The following is a 21,904-nucleotide window of genomic DNA, read 5'->3' as shown; positions in this document are numbered from 1 at the left end:
TGTTCTCCTGGGCTGTTGGGTCAGCCATGTTGTAGGGTAATTATATGCCAGAAACACCAGAGAATCACTATTTTTGCTTGATCCAATATGTAGTTTGGACCATACTTTCAGAAGATGAACTAGCAAGTGTTTCGAAGAGGGGTAGAACAAATGTCCTAAAAGGAAGCCTAGTTGAGGGCTGAGTTTGGGATGTATTTGTGCCTTGTTGGGCTGGAGATGGCTTTAAGATGGATTTAAAATGGCTTTGGGTGTTGCTGGGCAGGTGCAGTCTTTGGAGTAGCTTTGGGTTGGCTTTGGGCTTTGCTGGGCTGGGGCTGACTTTGAGATTTGCTGGGCTCATGTGGCTTTCTATGGCTTTGGTCTTTGCTGAGTTGGTTATGGGATGGTTTTGGTCTTTGCTGGGTGAGTTGAGTCTGGCTTTGGGATGAATTTGGGAATGCTGGGATGGGGCTGGCTTTGGGATAGCTTTGGATCTTCCTAGCCAGGGCTTTGCTGGGATCAGTTTGGTTTTGGACTTTGCTGGGCTGAGGCTTCCTTTGAGCTTCACTGGTCTGGGGCTGCCCTTGGGTCTTGCTGGGACAGGGTTGGCTTGGGGATGGCTTTGGGATTTGTAGGGTTGTGCTGGGGGATGAGTGAGGCGAGGGCAGCTGGCTGGAGGCAGGCAGGAGCCTGGAGCAATGCCTGGTAGGGATTCAATCTGGGCCTTTGGCAAGGGAAGTTTTAATGACACAACAACAACAACAAAAGAGGAAAGGGGGGAAAGGAAGAAAAGGCTCCTGCAGGGCTCGTTGCCACGGAGACCCCAAGGAAGTTTGAACCAGTCCTGCTCTTTTCACAGCCGCCTTTCAGCCAAAGAGGGAATTATGGCTGGCGATAAAAGGAGACATGTGGCCCTTTGCTCACAGGGACCGGCCTCTGCAGTTACGAGTCTTCAGCTCATTTTCCCCCTTGTCTCCTCCTGCAATTATACATTCAGATCTCAGGCAAAAAAAAAAAAAAAAGAATCTAGGACAAGTTGTGCACCCTTTGCCCTGGGGACCCCTCCCTAGAGGGCAGCCTGCTATCTCTTTCAGCCCATTCTTTGCTGGCTGCTGTGCACCGCCCACATTTCCTCCGTAGTTATGAAAATGTTACGTGCTCGGGGCTGATAAACAGCTGACGCCTGCTGTCGTCACTTCAATCTGCCTCCTCAAGCAAGGAAAGCCTTTTCCAGGAGAGCTTTGGGCTGTTTTCTTGCTTGTTTTTTGAGGGGAGATCTTTTCTGGTTGACCCGTGAGTCTGGCTGACCAAATGTTGGAAGGTAAAGGGATGAACTTGTCTTGATTCAGTGAGTTTTCCTTGACTAAGTTCTGTGCTGACTTCTCCAGTTTCTCCAGTGGTAGTCATAAATGTGAACCCTAGAGGTGTGTTGCAGCACTCAGGTTGTGCCCTTGACTCCACCTCGTTGAGGTCTTAGAGCTGAGCACATGGGGATGAGGTTTAGTGGGCAGTATTTGAGGTAGATGAACAGTTGAAGTTGATTATCTTAGAGATCTTCTCCACCTGTAATGATTCTATGAGGAGTGGGCATGGTGGGGATAGGTTGGGGTTGGACTTGATGGTCTTAGAGGTCTTTTCCAAATGTAATGATTCTCTGATTCTATGAATTCCAGTCCATAGTTTAACATGCTACTAGAATTCCTGCCTGTGATCGTTGGACACCATATGCAAAGGACAAAAAGGCAAAGGGAATGCCAGTGTGCCAGCAAGAGAAATGAGTCTCTGACAGGCGTAGCACAGAACTGGAGCAGAGCGTATCTCTGCTCACAGCTGTCATCTCCTCTCCAGCTGGACTCAGCTGGGCTAGCAGAGCCCAGTTCTTCTTTTCCAGTTGACAGTGCTATCCAGCTCTTCTCTCCAAGCCTTGGACCTCCAGTGCTGGAAATATCATGGTGAACCATGAAATGAGTGTGTCTGGGGGTACAGAGTGGTGAGAAAGACTGGGCTCTGATTTTCCTGCCAACACCCAAGATGTTGGATGGGGCCCTGGGCAATGTGATCTGGTTGGGGGGGCAACCGGCCCATGGCAATGAGATTGGGATTGAATAGACTTTAGTGTTCCTTCCAACCCAAACCATTCTATGACTCCATGATTCTGCTAATCACAGTATATCTCATGGAATGAGGTCTGGTCATCTGCTCATTCTCACTGATGAACACCTCTACCAAAGAGGAGCGTGCCCTGAATGAAGGGAAGTTATTAACTGAAGAGCAGCTGGAACAATTCAGAATTATTTGGAAAAGTGTTTGAAGATAAGTTTTAGCCTGCCTTTCTCATGCTCTGGGTAACTTCCTCTGTTCTTTGCACACGCTAAATCTCTCTAATCTTCCTTAGTGCTTTCATGAGCCTACTGAGCATCATAGGTGATAATTTTCCGACTTGTACACCCAGCCAGTGTGATCTGTCTGTACCTACCATCCTACAGCTTTCCCAGACCCAGACAGAGTAGAAAGGTTTTTCAAGGCCCTAAGGAGAGAGTGGTAGCATAGGACACAGTGCCATCCAGTGGACCTGCCACACCTGACTGGCAGGATTAAAAAGTAGAATGCCCTTTCGTGATGTGGGTTGAAGCATTGAGCTGAGTTTGATTTTTCCCTGGTCTTGGTTTTTCAGCGCAAGGAAGCACAGGTACCAGATTATACCCCTGAAAAGGTCTTCCCCAAAGCCTTAGGTACCCGACTGTGCTCAGCGTGTCAGTGTTCCAACTGTGAGGCTGTAGGGGACAACGTACGTAGGGAACAGGTTAAGGTTAGGGTAAGGGTTAGGGGTTAGGGCAGGATTAGGGTTAGGATTAGGGTTAGGGATTAGGGTTATGATTAGGGTTAGTGTTAGGGCTAGGGATTAAGGTTAGTGGATAGTATTAGGATTTGGGTTAAGGGTTAGGCATTAGGGTTAGGGAGTTACTGTTAGGGTTAGGGGTTAGGGACTAGAATTAGAGTTATTGTTCATGTTATGGGTTAGGGATTCATAATAGGATTAGGGATAAGGGTTATGGGTTTGGGGTTAGGGTTATGGGTTAATATTTGGGTAAGGGTTAAAGGTTATTATCAGGGTTAGTGTTATGGGTTATGGTTAGGGTTATAGATCAGGGTTATTGGGTTAGGGCTATGGTTAAGATTAGGGTTATTGTTAGGGTTAAATGTTAGGTGTTAGGGTTAGGGATAGGTAATGTTTAGAGTTAGGCTTATTATTAGGGTTCAGGTTAGGGTTAGGGTTAAGGTTAGGGTTAAGGTTATGATTAGGATCTGGGTTAAATTTAAGGGTTAGGCATTAGGTTAGGGTTAGGGGTTAGGGTTATGAATTAAGGGTTAGGTTTTAGGGTTAGGGTTATGGGTTAGTGTTAGAGTTAGAGTTAAGGGTAATTATTAGGGTTAGTGTTAGGGTTAGGGTTAGAGATCAAGATTTGGGATTGGGATTAGGGATTAGGGTTAGTTATGGTTTGAGCTGGTCCAGAGGCTGGAGGGATGCAGCAGAATCCAAGTTATCTTTCCCTTGTGAAGCGAGCTCCCTCCTGTGAGCAAAAATCCACGTGTATCATTTTGCATAGATCACTCCAAAAGAATGCTTCCTAATTATTTGCAGGGAAACTACAACAGCTACAAAGAGCACAACCATTCTACTTGATAGAGTAAATCCTCAGCTACAAAACAGTTATTTCATCAGTCTCAATGGATACCTATGCATTTTTTGTCAGTGATGAACAAGAGTCTGCGTGCTGCACTCATCAAAATCTGCATCAAGAACTCCAAGTATGGTAAGGTGTATAGAGAAGGCAGAGTAAAATAACAAGAATTTGGAAAGATTCCTCCTGGAAGAGCCCTTCCAGCCCTTCCAAAGGAAGTATTGCTCCTTGCGTCATTCCTGGGGGCACAGTACCACCTGCTGGCAAGGAGATGGATGGTCGCACAGCAAGAGGCAGTGACACGTAACAGTCCGGGTAGTTTGTTCTCCAGAATTAGAGCAAAATTCATGTTTGCTATTCCCTGTGCTTAGTTTTAAGTATTCAGGCAGTAAATGTAGGCATTATAGTTAAATTTCCTTTTGAGGGACTGCAAATGAAGTTTGGCACATTTAGCTACTAGCCCACACAGTGTGGCCAGGAAACTGTGGTTTAAAGGCAATCCAGAGATTCAAAACATGACTTTTGAGAGTGTTTATTAAGCTATGTGGGTTTAAATATGAGCTAGGACTCAGTCCCATACTTGGAACATGGTTGAAGATTGGGAAGGGACAGGATGCTCCATGTTTGCCTGCACTCCCCAGATTTTATTTTCCTAAGTGTGACTCAGCCTATCAAAGTGCACCTGTCCGAGGAGTTGTATCTTAAGTCCATATGTGCAAAATTATCAGCTTACAGGAAAGCATCTCCTAGGAGTATTGTATATATCTGTTTGAACTGAGAAGGGGACCAAACCAAAGATTTCAGAGCTAATTTTAAGATGTTTCTGGTAAGGTTCAGCTCACATCAGCTCAGAGCTCACAGTGAAGGACTCAGTCTGAACAGGTGATGGCTCAGATTTTCCTTTATTGGCACCCTCAGATTCTGCTATTGAAGCCTAGCAACTCTACGTGGTCTGCTTGCATATTATGATCAATAGGTTTTTTCCATCCATCTTAGACACCTCTTTTAAGGCTCTTCTAAACTGTTGGCCTTTCCCTAGGACCTTAGCCAGATCAAACATTCCATGGACAACCCTTGCCAAGGCTCTGATGGATAATCCTGTACCTCTGGGCATATGGTAGAAATTCCCTCTATGAGATGGAAGTTGGGTTTGGTGGGTCTTACTAAGAGTGAAAACTCAAGTGGGACTGAATGACCTCTCCCTCTACTTTGCTCTCTTCTCAAGGAATATCTTGACTTTGGTTTTGAGGAATCAAACAGAAGCTCTAGCTCTGCTGATTCCTCATTTTTGGCACTGCATGCTTCATTTTGGACTTCTGTCCCACCAGCCTTCCTAGCTGTCCCAACATACCATTTTATCTTGGACAAACAACACCCAATTTTCCCAATTTTCTGTTTAGCTTTTCAAATTGGGCTCATGTCCAGCAGGGACATTGTGCAAAAGCAGATTCCTTGGGAAAAGTACAAGAACAGAATGTGCAGTAGAGATACTTACCCTGAAAATTTTTCTAGAGGTCAAGAATTCGCAGCTTAGGGACTTCCTCAGCGCAAGGTGGTGTAAATGGTTTTAGTGACAATGTTTGCTCTCTTCCATAAACCTATATGGTTTCCCCTTAAACCACAAGCAAACTTCTTTGCTTTGATGACATGGTATAGCCATCAGTCCCACAGCTCCTCGTGACAGTATCTTGGTTGTGTGAAGAATTGCATCTAGTGTTTTTCCCTTTCCTCTTCCTCTTCCTCTTCCTTTTCCTTTTCCTGTTTTTCTTTTTCTTTTCCTTTTTATCTTCCTTTTCCCTTTTTGTTTTCTCTTTTCCTTTTCCATTTTGCTTTTCCTTTTTTTTTCTTATGCCAGTAACTAGCTTAATTTGATATCCAGGTAGTTGTCAATTCTTGCCTACCCTTTCTCATCCACAGGAAGACCTCTATAACTATCCCCATCAGTTGTCTCTTTCCCAAACTGGAGAAGCCCAGTCTACTCAGTCACTTCTTCTACAGATGTCCTTACCTGTCTTTGATCAGCCTTGCTGTAATTCTCCCAACCTTTCCTTGTTCTATCACATTACTCTTTGAGATGGAAGTAGGAGATGGTGTGTGCCTGTAACTGGGCTTAAAGCACCGTGTAATCCGGCAGCCTGCAGACAAATGTTGCAGCTTCTTGCCATTCTTGCTTGCATGAGCTAAGGAAGAGCTTAAGCCACCCAGATACTTCCAGATAAATGATAGCTGAGTGGTAGTAAAGGTATAGAGCAATGCTTAGTCAAGAAGTACAGAAGCAATAAGGGCCCTGGAATATTATCTGAGGGTTTAGTCACTCATGATGGTCACATGGTGGACAGAACACCAAGAACTACTGCTGGAGAACAAGACAGGAAGCATATCTGGAATACATACTGTTCTGCTCTCCACATTGACAGCAGAGACCCACGTGAATCTGAGCACGCACTGGGAAAAATGTAGGCAATCAAAGGTACTTATTAATGACATTATTAAAGTAGAGCCAGGACTCTTCAGCTGGAAGACCTTTTGATTATGCCAGGCCTTGATGGACTAATTTACAACTTTGATGAAGATTAGTGTGGGTTTTGCAAAACCCCTGGATGGAAAGCGTGAACACTGGCCTTGCCAATAAATGTGACCTATGTCTGAAGATGAGAAATTCCTATGAAACCAAACTCCAGCATTAAAAGATATTGAGTGAGAATTTCTCTTTGATTCTCATTTATCCCTTGAGATATCATCTTTTTCCAAAGTCTTACAACATGTACCTCTATCTCATGTATCCATTAAAGTCAGCTGACAACTGAAATTCAATTAAAAGCTCCTTGAAACCTTATGGATGAAGAAGCTATGGGAATTGTGGGTATTAAGTAAGTATTAATGTAGAAACTTGCTCAGAATATTTATAGAACAATGAGTAGAGCAATGAGAAGTTGGCTGAGTTGACTAAAACAGTTTGTTTTAGAAGAAATATGGCCATTGTGCCTTCAATATGCTTTCAAAATCATGCAGATCAAATATACCACCATTTTCTCCTCCTCCAAGTCTATCCAGTTCCTCCTACCAAACTTTCCTCTGCTTCAGTACTTCTCACTTGATTCTCCTTCAAGCCCATCTCTCTTCAATGACAAACCCGAACCTGTGGTTTTATGGTCACAACTCCAACATAACATAACTATAAGGCTGCTCCTTCCACACACCCTATGGTCCCCATCTCCTCCTGCGGTGGGTATATACCATTTGAAATTACACCCCTAGCACCAAACAGAAGGCAAAATATCTTCTGCCTACCCTAATTCTCCCAATATAAGCAGATACTGTCTAAAATTTGAAAATCTGGCCATGACTGTGGCCTCCAAACAGTATGGGAAGATATGTTCCTCATATTAGAGACACTTTTCAGGAGGGACTAGAGGTATGTTTGTGTCCTCTCCATCATCACTGTTTGATTATCTCTCATCTGAATTCTCTCTGGTTCTTTTCATTCTTCCTCAGCAGCTTCCTGTAGGGTTACATAGTACTATGGAGGCTTATGACTTTTGTCCCTAGACAAGGCTTTGTGACATGACTGGGGAGCTGTCCAAAAGCCTTGGACAGTGAAATACTGGCTTGCAAGAATGGGATTCTTGTGCGTGAAATTATCCAAGTCTGGAGAGCACTCCCAGCTCAGGAGGACTGCAGACTACCAGTGGCTGTACTGAGGTCCTCCTTACCAGAGACATCAAGTGGTCATCATGGCCCTGGTGACAACTGGCATTCTCTTTATTTTCAGTGTTAGATTTTGAGACAGACGCCTGCCTTCTTCCTGAGCATGGTCTGGTGGTGTATGGCTGGGGATATCTCTGCACAATGACTGAAGATTTTGTTGGAAAAATACCAAATTGCATCCTCCAATACATTCTCAGCAAATATTAATACCCATGCTTCCTTGATGCCCAAGTATTTAATCACAAGAAGTGAGTCAAGAAATGAAAGAACTATCAAAAATACCTACCGTCTATCCCAGTAATTCCTACACAATTTAATAAAATGGGGTGAAAAATAACATCAGACAGCATTCGCTTACAGACACCCCTAAAAAGACTCAACCAAATCAGTGAGACTCTGTGTTGCACCTAGAGAGCTTCTTGGAGGGGTGGACAAAACTGAAATGATGCTCCTTGAATATATGGGCAACAAGATTAAGACTGAAGCAGAGCAGGTTCAAAGGCAAGTCACTGGTGTCCTAGGAACACAGAAGAGAAGGAGCTTTGTAAGAGGTGAAGGCAGTTGGGTTGTTCATATGATTTTCATAGTACCTGAAATATGGGATGCACCTTACTAACATAGATCCCAGTGGTGTCTCTTGTGTTCTGGATATTTGTTGCTGTGTTCTTCCATGAGTGTTATCACGCTTGGAAGTCGCCATCTCTGGAAGTGTTCAAGAACTGTGGAGATGTGGAGCTGAGGCACATGGTGAGTGGGCATGGTGGATATGGATTGGAGTTGGATTTTTAACCTTAATGATTTCATGACTATGACTGGAAGGACTATCTATGGCTACGGACTATCAAGTTGGGCATTAAACAGTCCTTCCCGAGGAGGGTTGTGTAGCCCTAAGCAAGTGCTCAGAGAAGTTTGAAAATCTCCTTCTTCAGGAATTTTCTGGGAAGAGTTGTAGCCATCCTTATCTAAATTTGATAACAACCTGGTTTGGGACAGGAGCTTGGTCTAGAGTCCTGTAAAGGATCATTTGTATGAGTGTTTCTCTGGGAAGTCCGTGCAATGCATGTTTGGTTAGACAAGCTTATGGTAGTATGCTCCATGAATCCATGACCACGGACACTGTTGCCCTTGGCAGTGAGACCAAATGAGAGCAGGGTGTGGGGTGAAGACTGGTTGCCTGGGCACAGTTGTTTCCTCTCTGTCTTTTCCTTGATATATCAGTTTGCAAAGTCAATGGTAAGGCTTGGAAGCAGGATGGTCCTGCTGCATCCACCATCACTATGCATGGCACCGCCATGCATTCTCAAGCTCAGTACGGAGACAACCCACACCCTGCCATGCTCTGTGAGGCCCATGGGCACCCAGCATGGAGTCCCATGGAGCCCATGAAAAGCTGTGGATGCCCCATCCCTGGAGTTGTTCAAGGCCAAGTTCAAGGCAACAGCCTTAACTGGTGGGTGACAACCCTGCCCACAACAGGAGGTTGGAGCTTAATGATCCTTAAGGCATCCTCCACTTAACTGTGCTGTGATTCCACGGTTCTATAATCTTTAAGGTCCCTTCCAACCCCAACCATTCTATGATCCAGTGATTCTTCCTGGGGTCGGCGGCATCCAGTGGCATCCAGCTGCCTGAGGGCTCCCTGCCCCACAGACCCCACAGGGGTCGACGGGTCCCCGTGGAGTGCTGGGGGTACCCGGCGCCGTCCAACACGCCGTGCCCGGGGGCTGTGGGACGGGACGGGACGCATGAGGGGTCCGCCCCGCCTCCCGCTTAAAGAGCCGCGGCGCCAGGCGGCCGCGCACCGAGCTGCTCCCGGCACCATGCGAGCTGCCGTCTGCCGCCTCTTCCTCCTCCTTCTCCTCCTCCTCCTCCTCCTCCTCCTGCTGCTGCCACCGCCACCCGCCGCCGCCTACTTCGGGTCAGAGCTGCGGGGATCGCGGGGAGGGAGCGCTGCGGGGATGCGGAAGATGCGCGGGGAGTGCACCTGCGGGTCCGGCACTGCGGGGTCTGCCTGGGGAGAGGTGGGAGAGAGGGGCTCGGTGCCCCCGCAGGAGGGGATGGGGGAGAATTAACTGAAAAGAAACTGCGTGGAGGATGCTGTCAGCTGGGTGCAAGTGGGACAAGAACAGACTTTCTTAAACTCTGCTCTGTTTCTGCTCCGTTCTCAAAATTAGCTCTTGATTGTTACTGCATATAATGCCTCTTCAAACTGCTTTCCTGGGGAAATAAGGTGGGAGAAGAGGATGGCAGGGAGAACTGTGGGGTGGTGCCAAAGTGTGAGGGATGTGCCAACACTGCAGGGCTCCAGGGTGGCATGGGCTGGAGATGAAGGATGTCCCTGGCACAGAGAGAAGCTTCAGCCCAGGGAGCAGTGTGGGTTCTCTTGGGTGCCATACCCTTAGGTGCTTTGCTAACATACACACGTGGAAGCTCCTGGTCTCTCTCCCAGTCCTCCAAAGACACATATACCTAAATCCACATGGATCTACAGACTTGGCACTGCTTACCTATGACCACTGTTGCTATTTCATTTCTATTTCAAAGCTTCCTTAGAGTGCCTGGTTTAAAAATTCTTAATTGTATCATCTGGCTTATCTCATATCTGGGAGCCTGATGGAAGCAGAAGACTGTCTTATTTACTCCATGAAGGAGTTGGGTTGGGTTTGACTTTCCAGTTACAGGAGCACATTCACAAGGCTGGAGGTGAATGTTTTGGTGTTTCAGGTAACTAACACAGAGCTCCTATTGCTCCAGCTGGACTTGTTTCTTAGACCAACATGAGTGATTCTTCACTCTATGACAATGATCTCCTTCTTGTCATAAGAAAGTTGGGTGTGCCACCTTTTGACTGTGTATATCTCAGGATTTGAGGATGGAGTTTCATTTTGTAACGGTTTTATTATTTTTTTTTCTTTTTTTTTTCCAAGTGTTTTGGTACAAATATGTCTGGCATGTTCTCACCTTTTCATTTATTTTAAAGTTCAGAACAAAAAAAAAGGAATACCAGAAAGTCAAATCCATGAACTCAGTGAGTGTCTGATGATGGTCAATTATGAGATACATGGGTGCTTTAAAATACATAGTCAGTATTTAAGGGGGGAACTTGAATGTCTTGGAAGTCCTGGCATGAGTATCTGTGTGAATCAGACTGGGAAAGGAATATCTCACCTCCAAACTAGTACTGAATTGGAGGGATCCTTAGACCCTGGTTCAGGGTTAGGGTTAGGGCTAACTTTGCTGAGTATTAGAGATGTAGGGATGTGAGCCAAATCCTTGCTTTCCAAACATTAATTGAGAAAACCTTATAAAGATGTAATACAAAATGAAGGAGGCATTTGGGTGGCTATTCACAGAGACAGGACCGGAGTCCTTTTGGCAGAGGTGAAGTATTGAGAGTTGGTAGCAGTGAAAAAATTACCAAATTTTGCTCTGTCAGGACAAAAGGCAAGAAAGATAGAGTAATCCAGCAAAAATAGCCGAAGGCTCCAGGGAAAATGAAGATCACCTATTTGGCAGTGATTGCCCTCTTCCTAGAACTAAGGGCAGAATTCAGAAGACAACCAGCTCAGGTAGGACTTCGCTGGGTCAGCAGAGCAACAAATGTGATTAAAGCCTTCACCTGGGGAGGGAGATACGCGAGGAGCGGGCTGTAGCATGTCTCGCTCATTGGCCAGTGTGGCTCATGCTCTGTGGGCAGCCAGATCCACAGGAGCAGTTCTTTATAACTCAACCTGAAATACCTGTGGTAGGTCCGGAGGCGCCAGGCTGCCTGGAATCTCCCATTATGTGTTGTCTTGTTTTGCAGCTCTTCTTAACTCAGCTCTCAGTGACTGACACTGCAAGGAGAGTGTGTGACTGCAAATGCAGTGTATGAGGGCAGCTCCAAAAGTAATGCCTCCTATTTTATGGCTGTCCACAGTGTCAGAGGTGAATGTTTGTGGTAAAGCCATAAAGGTTGAGCCTTCCCATTGATATTTCGTTACATTCCATTGCCACAAGTGGCAGAAGAGGGGCAATCTGAACAAATGATATCTGACTTGGAAGTGCATATGAAGCACAAGTGTGGAACTGAATTCCTTCATGAGGAAAAAATTGCACGAGTGACATTCATTAAAAAATACTTCTTTGTAGTTGAGAATTTGCTTTATCAAGTAGTGTTCTTATGCACTTTGTATCTGTTGGAGTTGACATGGAAACAAATAGGAAGCATTATTTTTGGAGCAACCTACACAGGTGTTAGGGCTTTTCATGGATGCTTTCCAGTTAATTTCTTGGCTTCCCTTTAGGTGCTATCTCAAGGTACCACATTTTCTAAAGTCATCCTGCTCAGTGCTGAGTATCTTATGTAGGGTGTGGGAATCCCAGAGTCAGACTGAAAATCAGATCTCCTGTGTAGTGATGGATGTGGCTGTTGGTTTGAACTGAACAGACAATAGAAGGGATAGCACCGCCCCAGAATCAGGAGCTACATGGAGCTTGTGTTGCTTCTGAAAGGTTGAAAACTCTATTCCACTGAGCTGCCAGGATGAGAGGAGAGCTGAGGACCCACAGTACACCTTAGTGGCCTTGATTTGATCTGTCATTGCTCAATATTTTCTTTGCCTTGCCTGAATGCTTGTTGCAGTGATCTGTGGGGTGTGTGTATTTCTGTATAACATGAAAGGCTGGTGAAATCAGATACAAAGTACAGTTGTGGCTCCCTTTGATTTCTCTCCTTCCTTGGGAGAGGGAGAAAAGGCATATTTTTAAGGTTTTAAAGACCTTTCAGATCCAGGGGACATTAGGCATTGCACAGGCTCTCATTAAAAGTCTCTTAAGCAGCTGGAATGTGGCTGGAAGGAGATTAAAGGAAAACGATGAATTTAGCAAAGTGCTTAGACAGAAAAGTAGGGAGAAATAAAAGTTTGAGATCCTTATTGTTTTTCCATATTGCTAACAGGTGTGCATTAATTCAATTTTTTTTGTGTGTGTATGATCTATAGATAATAAACTCTAAATCACCTAAAAATGATGTGCAGTTTGCCCAATGTCAACTGTGTGACCTTGGGAAACTCCAGTTTTTCTACCCGCTTCCCTAAACTGAACATTATGTGAGATTAGTTTTGAAAGTGCATGTATGCACCAATCCTAGGGAATGAAGCTCTGTTTCTGTAGTGAGAAACAGAAAAGACCTTGAGTCTATGCAAGGACTGGTCAGCAATAACTAAAACATTGGTGTATTATCAATTTCATCACAAATCACCATATCACCATATGAGCTACTTTGAAAAAACTCTGAGCCAAAATCAGTACAGCGGTGCCATGCTGCAGTTGATGTGTACCGTTCAGATGTCTTTGAAAATGAAATCAACTTCTTGAAAGGTTGTTTTTTGGGTGCCTGTCATTATCCTCTTTTGAGTTTTTCACAACATTTAACATCCTTCAGTATCCAGAGAATGACAGTATCAACTTCTTCCAAACCTGACTGGAAGGTCACAGGGTATCTTTGAGATAATCTCTGTCCATGACTGTAGGTACAGCTGTCCTTTGTCAGACCAAAGGTTCATATTGCCTCACAATCTGGTTTCAACTTTTATAACTCACCAGATGTCAAGGTATTCACATCATAGCACTTCTATATTGTTTCTACAGAGTTGCCTGGTTCAGTCCTCTTGTTTGGTGTAGATCTTCATATCTGTTTTAAAACTTTGAAAATCAACTTAAGCAATAGGTTCAGCATCACAACTGTCCTTCGTACACCATGTCTGGGTAGACTGGATTGACAACAGGGACAAGCAGACAATGAGCTCAGAAAAAGATGCCCACAGAGTATGTGGAGAACTAGAGTAGAAGCTGTGGTACTTGATTTACATCCTGCGTAGTGAAGGTTATATCACCCACAAGCGTTTGGTGTTGCTTTAACAGCTGAGCAATATGTTTATCGTTTGTTGAGCTATGAAGGTCTTCAGATGCAACTTCTCTACCTGCTAAAATTCTTTTCTTGTGAGCTGGAGTGTGGCAGATAATATTCTCTGGTGATCAGGAATGGCACTCCAGATTAATGTACAAATACACGACTCTTCCCAGTTTGTTTGCAGACTTAAAATCTTGCATTAAAATAATATTTTCAAACATCCTGAAGTTGCCAAGGGAGATGAATTTTCAAATCAAAATGCCATCTTGCTATGAAAAGTGAAACATTTTTCCTCAAAATTAGTGACATACATCAGCTAAATCATACGTAATATTTGGTGCATGGTTGGAACTAGATGGTCTATGATGTCTATTCCAGTCCAAGCCATATGATTCTATGATGCTACTGTTCTATCATTCTATGGTTCTATGATTCAATGATTCAGTGTTCCATGGTTCTATGATTCTGTGATTCTGTGACTCTATAGTTGTATTGTTCTATGATTCTAACATTATAATACACTATGATTCTGTAAGCACATAGAGTGCTTGTAAGAGTTAGTGCTTTCAAGGGAAATTTCGAAGCATGACTGGCTTTTTTTTAATCTCTTTGGATATTTTCATGCGTAAATCTCTGCTTTTCTTGGATACAGAATGGAAGCCCGATTTACTCTTTAACGAATATACTTATCAGCCAAGTGTAATAGATTTCAGTTGGCCCCTCCTTCCTCTCTGACAAAAGCTGTACTTGCTCTGGAAAGGAAGGTGTTTCTCTTCCATGACTCATTATCTCACTGCTTTCTTTCAGCCTGACTGGGAAAGAAGCCCTGACCCACTTCCCCTCTCTGGGAACCTCAACAAACTCTGCTCAGGGGAAAGCTCACATGAAGCAGTGTGACTTGCTGAAACTGTCTCGTAAGCAGAAGAGGTTGTGTCGGAGGGAGCCCGGCTTGGCAGAGACATTGCGAGATGCCATCCGCCTTGGGATCATGGAGTGCCAGTTCCAGTTTCGCAGTGAGCGCTGGAATTGCAGCCTGGAGGGACGGACCAGTCTGCTGAAGCGAGGTACAAGGTAGTCTTTGTTTGCAGTATCAATCTCACTCGGTGTTGGATCACCTGGAATATACATCTCATTGTCAGCAAGGACACAGGGCAGTCATCAGAGAGCGCAGAGAACATAGAATCAAGGGATCATAGAATTGTTAAGGTTATTTTTAAGACTCCTAAGATCACCAAGTCCAACCATCATCCCATCCCCACCATGCCCACTCTTAGAATCATTAAGGTTTTAAAAGACTTCTAAGATCATCCAGTCCAGCCAGCCACCTACTGCCAGTATTGCCCACTAAGATCATCTACTCCACTTAGGAATGGGAGCTGGGAATAAGAGAAGCATTTGGCCTCATATCCTCCAGTATTTTATCCTCATATTTCCTGTGTGGTTTGTCATGGTTTGAAAAGTGGAAGGAATTTCACACCATTGGGTTGTTGATTTTTGACCAAGAGTTTCCTAAGCTGGCCGTCCTTCTTGGCCAGCAATCAAGGATGATGCCTAGAAGATCAGTGACATTTTAAGACAATAAATAAATACTTTCAGCTCTTTGTGTCTTTACACTTGTAAAGCTCAGCCATTCTCTGATAAAGAATTTAATCCTAGTTAACCATTAAAAAAAAGCTATTTATCAGCTTTAGTGCATTTCATTGCATGTTTACAAATATCTCCTAAGACATTTTCTCATATATTTGGAATTCCCACAAATGTGCAGCTGTACTGGTCAGAAGGGTCATTGGCTTCTGTTTCACAAAGGCTTTATAGGAAGAAAACATCCTCTAAGTGCTGTCTTTGAGGTTACAGAGAGTAATACAGCAGCTAAAAAAGCCAGCATTAATCTAAATTAAATAAAAAATTTAATTGGCATTGCAATTGAACCATTATAACATAATCAAATGTTATTAAATTAATATTTTAATAAGTTTCAGCATAAACAAGATAAGATTTACTTTGTTGCAAGGCTCTACGATGAATTTGTTAGACCACGAATGTCCACAATCATTTTGAGTGACTTTCTGACATGTCTGCCTTCATTAGCCTCAAAGAACTTGAAAATGGCAATTGAATAATCCTCATCTTCAAATAGCTGGAAAACATTTAATTATCTGTTGGTGACATGCCCCAACATTTCCATGGACTCCAGATTGACAAAATAAAATATCACCTGTAATTTAAAACCTGTTTTGGCAGATGGGGAGAAGTGTTTGAATACTTTTATTACACCATCTTAAGGATCAAATGATGATTTAATACAGTAAAGTATGCTGTGTATATCCCCTTGTGTAAGAGGACAGTTGGGCGAAAGGAGTTATTAGCTCTCAGTTTAACTTGCAAATAGTTCAATTTCTTTCATAAAGATGAACGTTTTCAGCTGCTATTTTTGATCTGTTTGTCAAAAATTCAGAATGCTGTTGTGCTGCAGTTTGGAAATCATCACTCAGACAATAGACAATTTTTCTTTCAGTTCTTATATTCTGTACTTCCTCATTTTTAGTAACAACAACAAAAATGTAAATATATTGAGGACCTTCTGTTTTTATTTTATTTTATTTTTTGCACTGTCAGCTTTATTTTCACTTTCTGCTTTACTTGTTGTTCACACTGACAGCCCTCCTCCCATCCATCCATTTTTTTCTTCAGGGTAAATTGATTTTCCACCAGTGGTTTTAGTGATAATACGGGGAAGCTGGAAATGGTGCAGAACAGAGAAGTTGTACAGTTTCCATCCTTAGAGACTTTCAGAACTCAGAAACCTGAACAACTTGACCTGTCATTGGAGTTTCCCTGCCTTTTAGGCAAGAGGTTGTGCTGCAGAACCTGAGAAAACCTTCCTTTCTAAATCTTTCTACTATTCTACATCTCTCTGCTCTACAGTTTGTGTTTGTTGGGTAGAGAGCTGTCTCTTCCACTTGCTCAGAAATGAATCATAGAATCATTAAGGTTGGAAAAGAACTCTTAAGATAATCCAGTCCAGTCGTACACCTACCAACAATACTGCCCTCTAAACTGTGTCTGTAAGTACTCCATCTACCCTCTCTTTGAACACCTCCAGGGGCGGTGATCCCCTCACCTCCCTGGGCAGTCTGTTCCAAAGCATCGCCACTCTTTCTGAGCAGACGTTTCCTACTATCCAACCTCAACTACCCCTCACACAGCTTGGGGTCCTTACCTCTCATTCTATCACCAGTTATGCTCACTCTGTCTTTACTGTAACAGTGAAAAATCTTTGACCTCGAGCATTTTTCCTTTGGCAGAACCACTATACAGCTCAACTTCTCCTATTATAGTTTTCATTGTGGTCTAGAGCACACCACGCCACATAACAGTTTCTTACCATTGCAGCGAGGGTTGTTTTGTAGCTACAGACTGATGAGGTAGAGAAATAATTCAAGAGAAATCAGAGGATGACAGTCTAGAGGGAATCAGTGTACACTTTTCAGGCAAGAGCTTGATGCTTTGGAGACACTAAACCTCTGCCATAAAAAGAGATAGGAGGGAGGAGAGGAAGGACATGATTTTGAAGTATGCTCGTTATCTTGCTGTCTGCAATAGTATGACCACAAGCAATGGTCTCTGATTTCAAGTGGGTTGATATCTGGCCAGCAGTTACGTGGAATGCTGCAGAATGAACCAAACCATCACCAGTCAGAAATAGCAGAAGCAGTGTGGTGTTCCACAAAGTCAGATTTAGCAGAGTGTGTGGGGCTGAGTGGTACCACTAGCTTTATATGGTGTGGGAAAGCGCTTCTGAAATGTACTCCACTCAGCTGGTGTCCCACCAAGTCAGATAGGATTTGGGAATCTGGTAAGGATTTGAGGATCTACTGCTGGATTTTTTTTTGTCATATCTCAAATGTGTGGGCATCATGCAGCTGTTCATATTCTGCATTGAATGTGTCCCAAAAATGTTTTCAAAATTTTAAAAGGTTTTGTAAAAAAATTTTTTATTATTCTTTTAGTTCCCCCTGACATGATATGGACCATTGTCAATCAGAGAGACTAGCTGGTAGGTACTTGTCCCAAACAACTGAAATGGAGAGACAGGAAGAAAGTTATTGATTGACCTCACTGACTTCCTCAACATTTTCTTGTCTCTCTCATCCACATCTAGACTACTGCTAGATATTTCATATAATATTTTGGAATTCCAACAATCACATATGAAGTTCACCTTGAAGTTACAGACACAGCCTTTGTACAATTAGTTATTTTTATCTTCTTGCTGATGCGCTATTTGTCCTCTTCTGTGATTACATTTATGGTGGCTTCACCTGGGTCTCAGCAGTCAGTGGTCGGATCTGTTATTAGAACTGGATGAGAAATCTGAGGAAATAGAATCATAGAATATGAGGAGTTGGAAGGGACCTCTGGAGACTGAGTTCAACTCCTCTGCTGGTTGAATGGAATGGTGGAAGGATTTGAGGCTAGACTGTATGGATTCCATATGTCCCTTCCAACCTCTGCTCAAAGCAGCACTAGCTGCAAGACTGGACTGGATCTCTGCAGTTCTCTCTTTAATTTTTTAGGGAAACAGACTTGTTTCCTTCTGTTGTAGAAGGAAAATTGGAAATTTCCAGTGTGTAATATGTTTTCCCCTCCATGATATGTACAGATGTATTTTTCCTAAACATTGTCAAGTTTAAAAAGCAGAATGGCTTCAGAAAGCATTACCACAGACATGGGAGAAGATACTATACAGAGAAGTCAGAAAATCTGTAGAATCTGTCCTTACCCAGGATGCTTTTCCAACATGAAACCTTTCCGAAACAAAACACGTGTTATCTTGCTATACAAATTATATAAACTTGCTATTACTACCATGTCAACACCGTCCCAATTAATGTCATTTTGAAATAAGGGGGTCAATTTCTTAGAATATTTTTAAAATCCTTTTTCAGACTCTACTAAATAGTTCCTAATTTTAAATCACAACAAGGTGCCAGTGGCTGCCTTGCTTCACACCTATCAGCTCTGAAGTGAAGATGCGGTCAAATAGAGTTTTGTGACTTGTTGTAGTTGCTCATTTTCCCAGGTCTATTTGTCTGTTGATTCATAAGTGCCAGTGATGTGGATAAATGCATTATTTTGCTTTCCTTGCTCCTACCCTCTCCTAATCCTTCTCTCATGCAGGCTTTAAGGAAACAGCCTTCCTATATGCAGTGTCTTCTGCAGCGCTTACCCACTCCTTGGCCAGAGCGTGCAGTGCGGGGCGCATGGAGCGCTGCACCTGTGATGATTCCCCAGACCTGGAGAACCGCAAGGCCTGGCAATGGGGCGTGTGTGGGGATAACCTCAAATACAGCACCAAGTTCCTAAAAAAGTTCTTGGGTCAGAAGAGGATTGGAAAAGATCTGCGGGCGAAGGTGGACATCCACAACACCAATGTGGGCATCAAGGTGAGATCTAGAAAAATTTAGGGTTCAGTGCAAGTCTTCCAAACCACCAGCTGAGGTTGAGTATTCATTGCTCCTATTGAGAACCCAGACGGGTTTATCTGTGTTTTGGACCTTGTGGTACTGACAGTCTCCTAAATTCTGGCATGAGGAGTTGCATGTGTGGAGTAGGACAGCACCAAGGACTGGCACTCTGGAGGTCATTTATGAGTCCATTGGTGATTTGCAATATCTGTATGTCTTCCTGTGGATCTCGTTATTTTTGAGTTAGGGAAACCATTAGATCAAGCATTTTGACCTTTATGTTACACTTCACTGACTTAACAACGTTTTCAATTTATTGAGAACAAATACTTGTTTGATTAGTGCACTAACTTGAGTTGATTATACTAAGAATGGGAATTGATAATACTGGAGGTACAATTTCATGGTTGACTACTGCTGCCATTGCATACATCTGATTAGTGAGAATTTGACTGGCCTCAATGTTCAGGCATTCAAGCTGTTACTCTTTGGTGAACTCCACAGTCATTCCTTCGTGGTTTTTTTAGATTTGCCTCTATGAAATAGCAATAACACCAATAATTACAAAGTAGCATCATAGAATCAAATTACAAAGTAGAATCATAGAGTCATTAAGGTGCAAAGACCAATTAGTCCAACCATCAACCCATGCCTGTGATTGCTTTAGACCATGTCATAGTACTTACAGCCTGCCTGCACCTGAGGTGATCTCTCTATCCAGAACAAGGCACATGCTCCTGGCACGTATTGATACCACTTCTCTTCCTCATTAGGCTGTGAAAAATGGTCTCAAAACCACATGCAAGTGCCATGGTGTCTCTGGTTCATGTGCTGTCAGGACTTGTTGGAAGCAGCTTTCACCTTTCCATGAGGTCGGACGACTGCTGAAGCTGCGCTACGATGATGCTGTCAAGGTCTTCAGCACCACAAATGATGCTGTGGGACACTCAGAGCTGGCCAGCCCGCAGAGACACAGCCATTACACCAAGCACCATGCTTCACCCCGTGCCACTGACTTGGTGTATGTGGAGGATTCCCCCAGTTTCTGCCGTCCCAGCAAATATTCCCTGGGAACTGCTGGGAGAACATGTTCTCGGGAGGGCAACTGTGACAGTATGTGTTGTGGACGAGGTTACAACACCCAGAGCCGCCTCGTTACCTTTTCTTGCCACTGTCAGGTGCAGTGGTGCTGCTATGTTGAGTGCCAACAGTGCATGCAGGAAGAAGTGGTCTACAGCTGCAAGCAGTAAATCAGTGCTGGAGGGTTAAGGCAAATCCTATAGTACAAGAAAGCAGTATAGAGAGTGCGACGTGGTTCTCTAAGGTGGGGTAAGGGAAAAGGCAAGCACCAAAAATGTCCTGTTATCTCAGTGCTGAGATCCTCCAGTCTGGGGACAGGGGGATGTGAAATGCAGAGGTTTTGCCACGTAACAGATCAGGAAGGAAAGATTGGAAATGAGAAGAGGACAGTAGGAACACTGAGGCAGTCAAACTCTCTTGAGCTTGTAACCACATCTACAGGAATATTCCCCTCTCCCATCCCTCACTTGCAGTTATGGAAATGCATTGGGGTGGTGACACCAAAATACCAAGGGCTTGAACCCTGTTGCCTGGTGGAGAGAAGGACTGGAGGGGCAGCTAACCAGAGACTGGATGCTGATGCACCAAGGCTAATCATTCTGGCAGCAGGGGATCATAATTACTGTTCTCCAGAAGCTGTTTGAATCTTTTCAGCTCTGAACACACTGTTGAGTGGCGTCATTTTGAGGCAAGTGTTGTGCCTTGGAATACCAGTTTGCCAACAAATGGAGCTCATGTCATCATGTCTCAGGTCAACACTTTGGTTATTGGACTCCAAGCACATTGTAACTGTAGCTGAACCTTGCTGTACACAGAAAACCTGGAACTTCTGATGTAAGTGATCTTCTGCAATGTGCAGCCTTCCTCACAGGGGGTTGTGTTATGGTGGTGGATCCAGGGTGATAGTGCTAATTATGCATCTCTCTGTTATTTTATTTTTTTCCCAATCAGACTTTCAGTTATCTCTTTTGTCTTATGTGTACCACTCTTTGCTCTTGCACCCAACATGCAATCCTGCCCTGTTGTAAATGATACACAAAATTTCTGGAAGGGAATTATGAACCACAGTAACTGGTGTGTCTTAAGAATTTGCAAGTTGTGAATGATAATGGGAAGTTAGATATATCTGGACAGTGCAGGGATCTGTCATGAGGGAAGGTGGCCTAGGGGAAGAGCATGGACCAGAGAACCATGGAACCACAGAGTGAATGAAGTTGATTGTGATCATTTACTCATGCTTTGAACGCTGACTTTGCAGTAGTGTGTACTCACTTGTTGCTCTCTGGATTTTACAACTATTCTCAATTTCTGCTTTATATAAGGATGGTAGAGTGCTGACTCAGGGCAGATCAAGCCACAAACTGGCTCTGTAGATGCCATTAACACCTTCCTGTTGGCTATCTACGTGTCTCTGAATGGGTCTATTCCTTTTTATCCTTTTTTTTTTGGCTTAAGTTGGCTTGAACTGAATTAAAGTGTTTATGACAGACATAATGCTGCAAATTGGGTTAATTGGCCTTTTTAAATACCCGAGAAATTAATATCAAGCAGACCATTATTTACATTTTGCTTTTAATCCTGTTGGAGTCAAAAATTTCCCACGAGTCTCAATGTTCTCAATGAACAAGCATACCAGTGAGCTAAAATTATTGGGAATGGGAATCATAGATGAAGGAACAAAGGAACTGACTTTGATCTGCACTGATTCCAGCCAGCCCTGCTTGCACAGCAGCTGAGAGAATGGCAGTACCATGTCACTGGATCCCACATAGTTTGCACAGAACATTCTAATTTAAACAGTGACTGGGACTTGGTGGGTGGAGGTGGGAAGCATTCTTTGGGATCTTATTCTTTGGGAAGTAAGGGGAGGGTACACCATTCTGTCTTCTTGCCTTACCAAAACTACACTTCTCAGATGCCCACTAGACTACTGCCACAATCCATTCTTCTCACCCAAACCTTGTAATTTGAAGGGAGATAAGATGCCCCTAGATGGAAAGTGTTCTTGGTGAGCTCAGTCCTTTTTAATGGTCTTTGTAGGGCCCTTGGAGTCCTTTCCAGGTACCTAAGTAGTGTGGTCATTCCAAAGTGAA

General features: G+C 43.6%; 1 protein-coding gene across 1 annotated transcript; it reads left to right on the top strand.

Moving 5' to 3' along the window:
- The first annotated feature begins 9,190 nt into the window (after nucleotides 1-9,190).
- WNT9B (Wnt family member 9B) lies at nucleotides 9,191-19,981 on the top strand. Its single transcript, XM_065747705.1, has 4 exons — nucleotides 9,191-9,288; nucleotides 14,071-14,327; nucleotides 18,445-18,710; nucleotides 19,505-19,981. The coding sequence occupies exons 1-4, from the start codon at nucleotides 9,191-9,193 to the stop codon at nucleotides 19,979-19,981; spliced, it is 1,098 nt and encodes a 365-aa protein (XP_065603777.1).
- Nucleotides 19,982-21,904: the final 1,923 nt, after the last annotated feature.

The sequence above is a fragment of the Cyrtonyx montezumae genome, unplaced genomic scaffold (genome assembly GCF_038088225.1).
Source record: "Cyrtonyx montezumae isolate F1298 unplaced genomic scaffold, pur_monq_1.0 scaffold_48, whole genome shotgun sequence".
In the NCBI taxonomy this organism is placed as follows: domain Eukaryota; kingdom Metazoa; phylum Chordata; class Aves; order Galliformes; family Odontophoridae; genus Cyrtonyx; species Cyrtonyx montezumae.
Note: the sequence above shows the minus strand (reverse complement) of the source record. Positions and strands in the feature narration are given on the sequence as shown.

Coding starts and splice junctions, on each gene's coding strand:
- WNT9B (XM_065747705.1), top strand. CDS start 9,191: ATGCGAGCTGCCGTCTGCCGCCTCTTCCTCCTCCTTCTCCTCCTCCTC. Junction 9,289..14,070: donor CCCGCCGCCGCCTACTTCGG/GTCAGAGCTGCG, acceptor GCTTTCTTTCAG/CCTGACTGGGAAAGAAGCCC. Junction 14,328..18,444: donor GACCAGTCTGCTGAAGCGAG/GTACAAGGTAGT, acceptor TCTCTCATGCAG/GCTTTAAGGAAACAGCCTTC.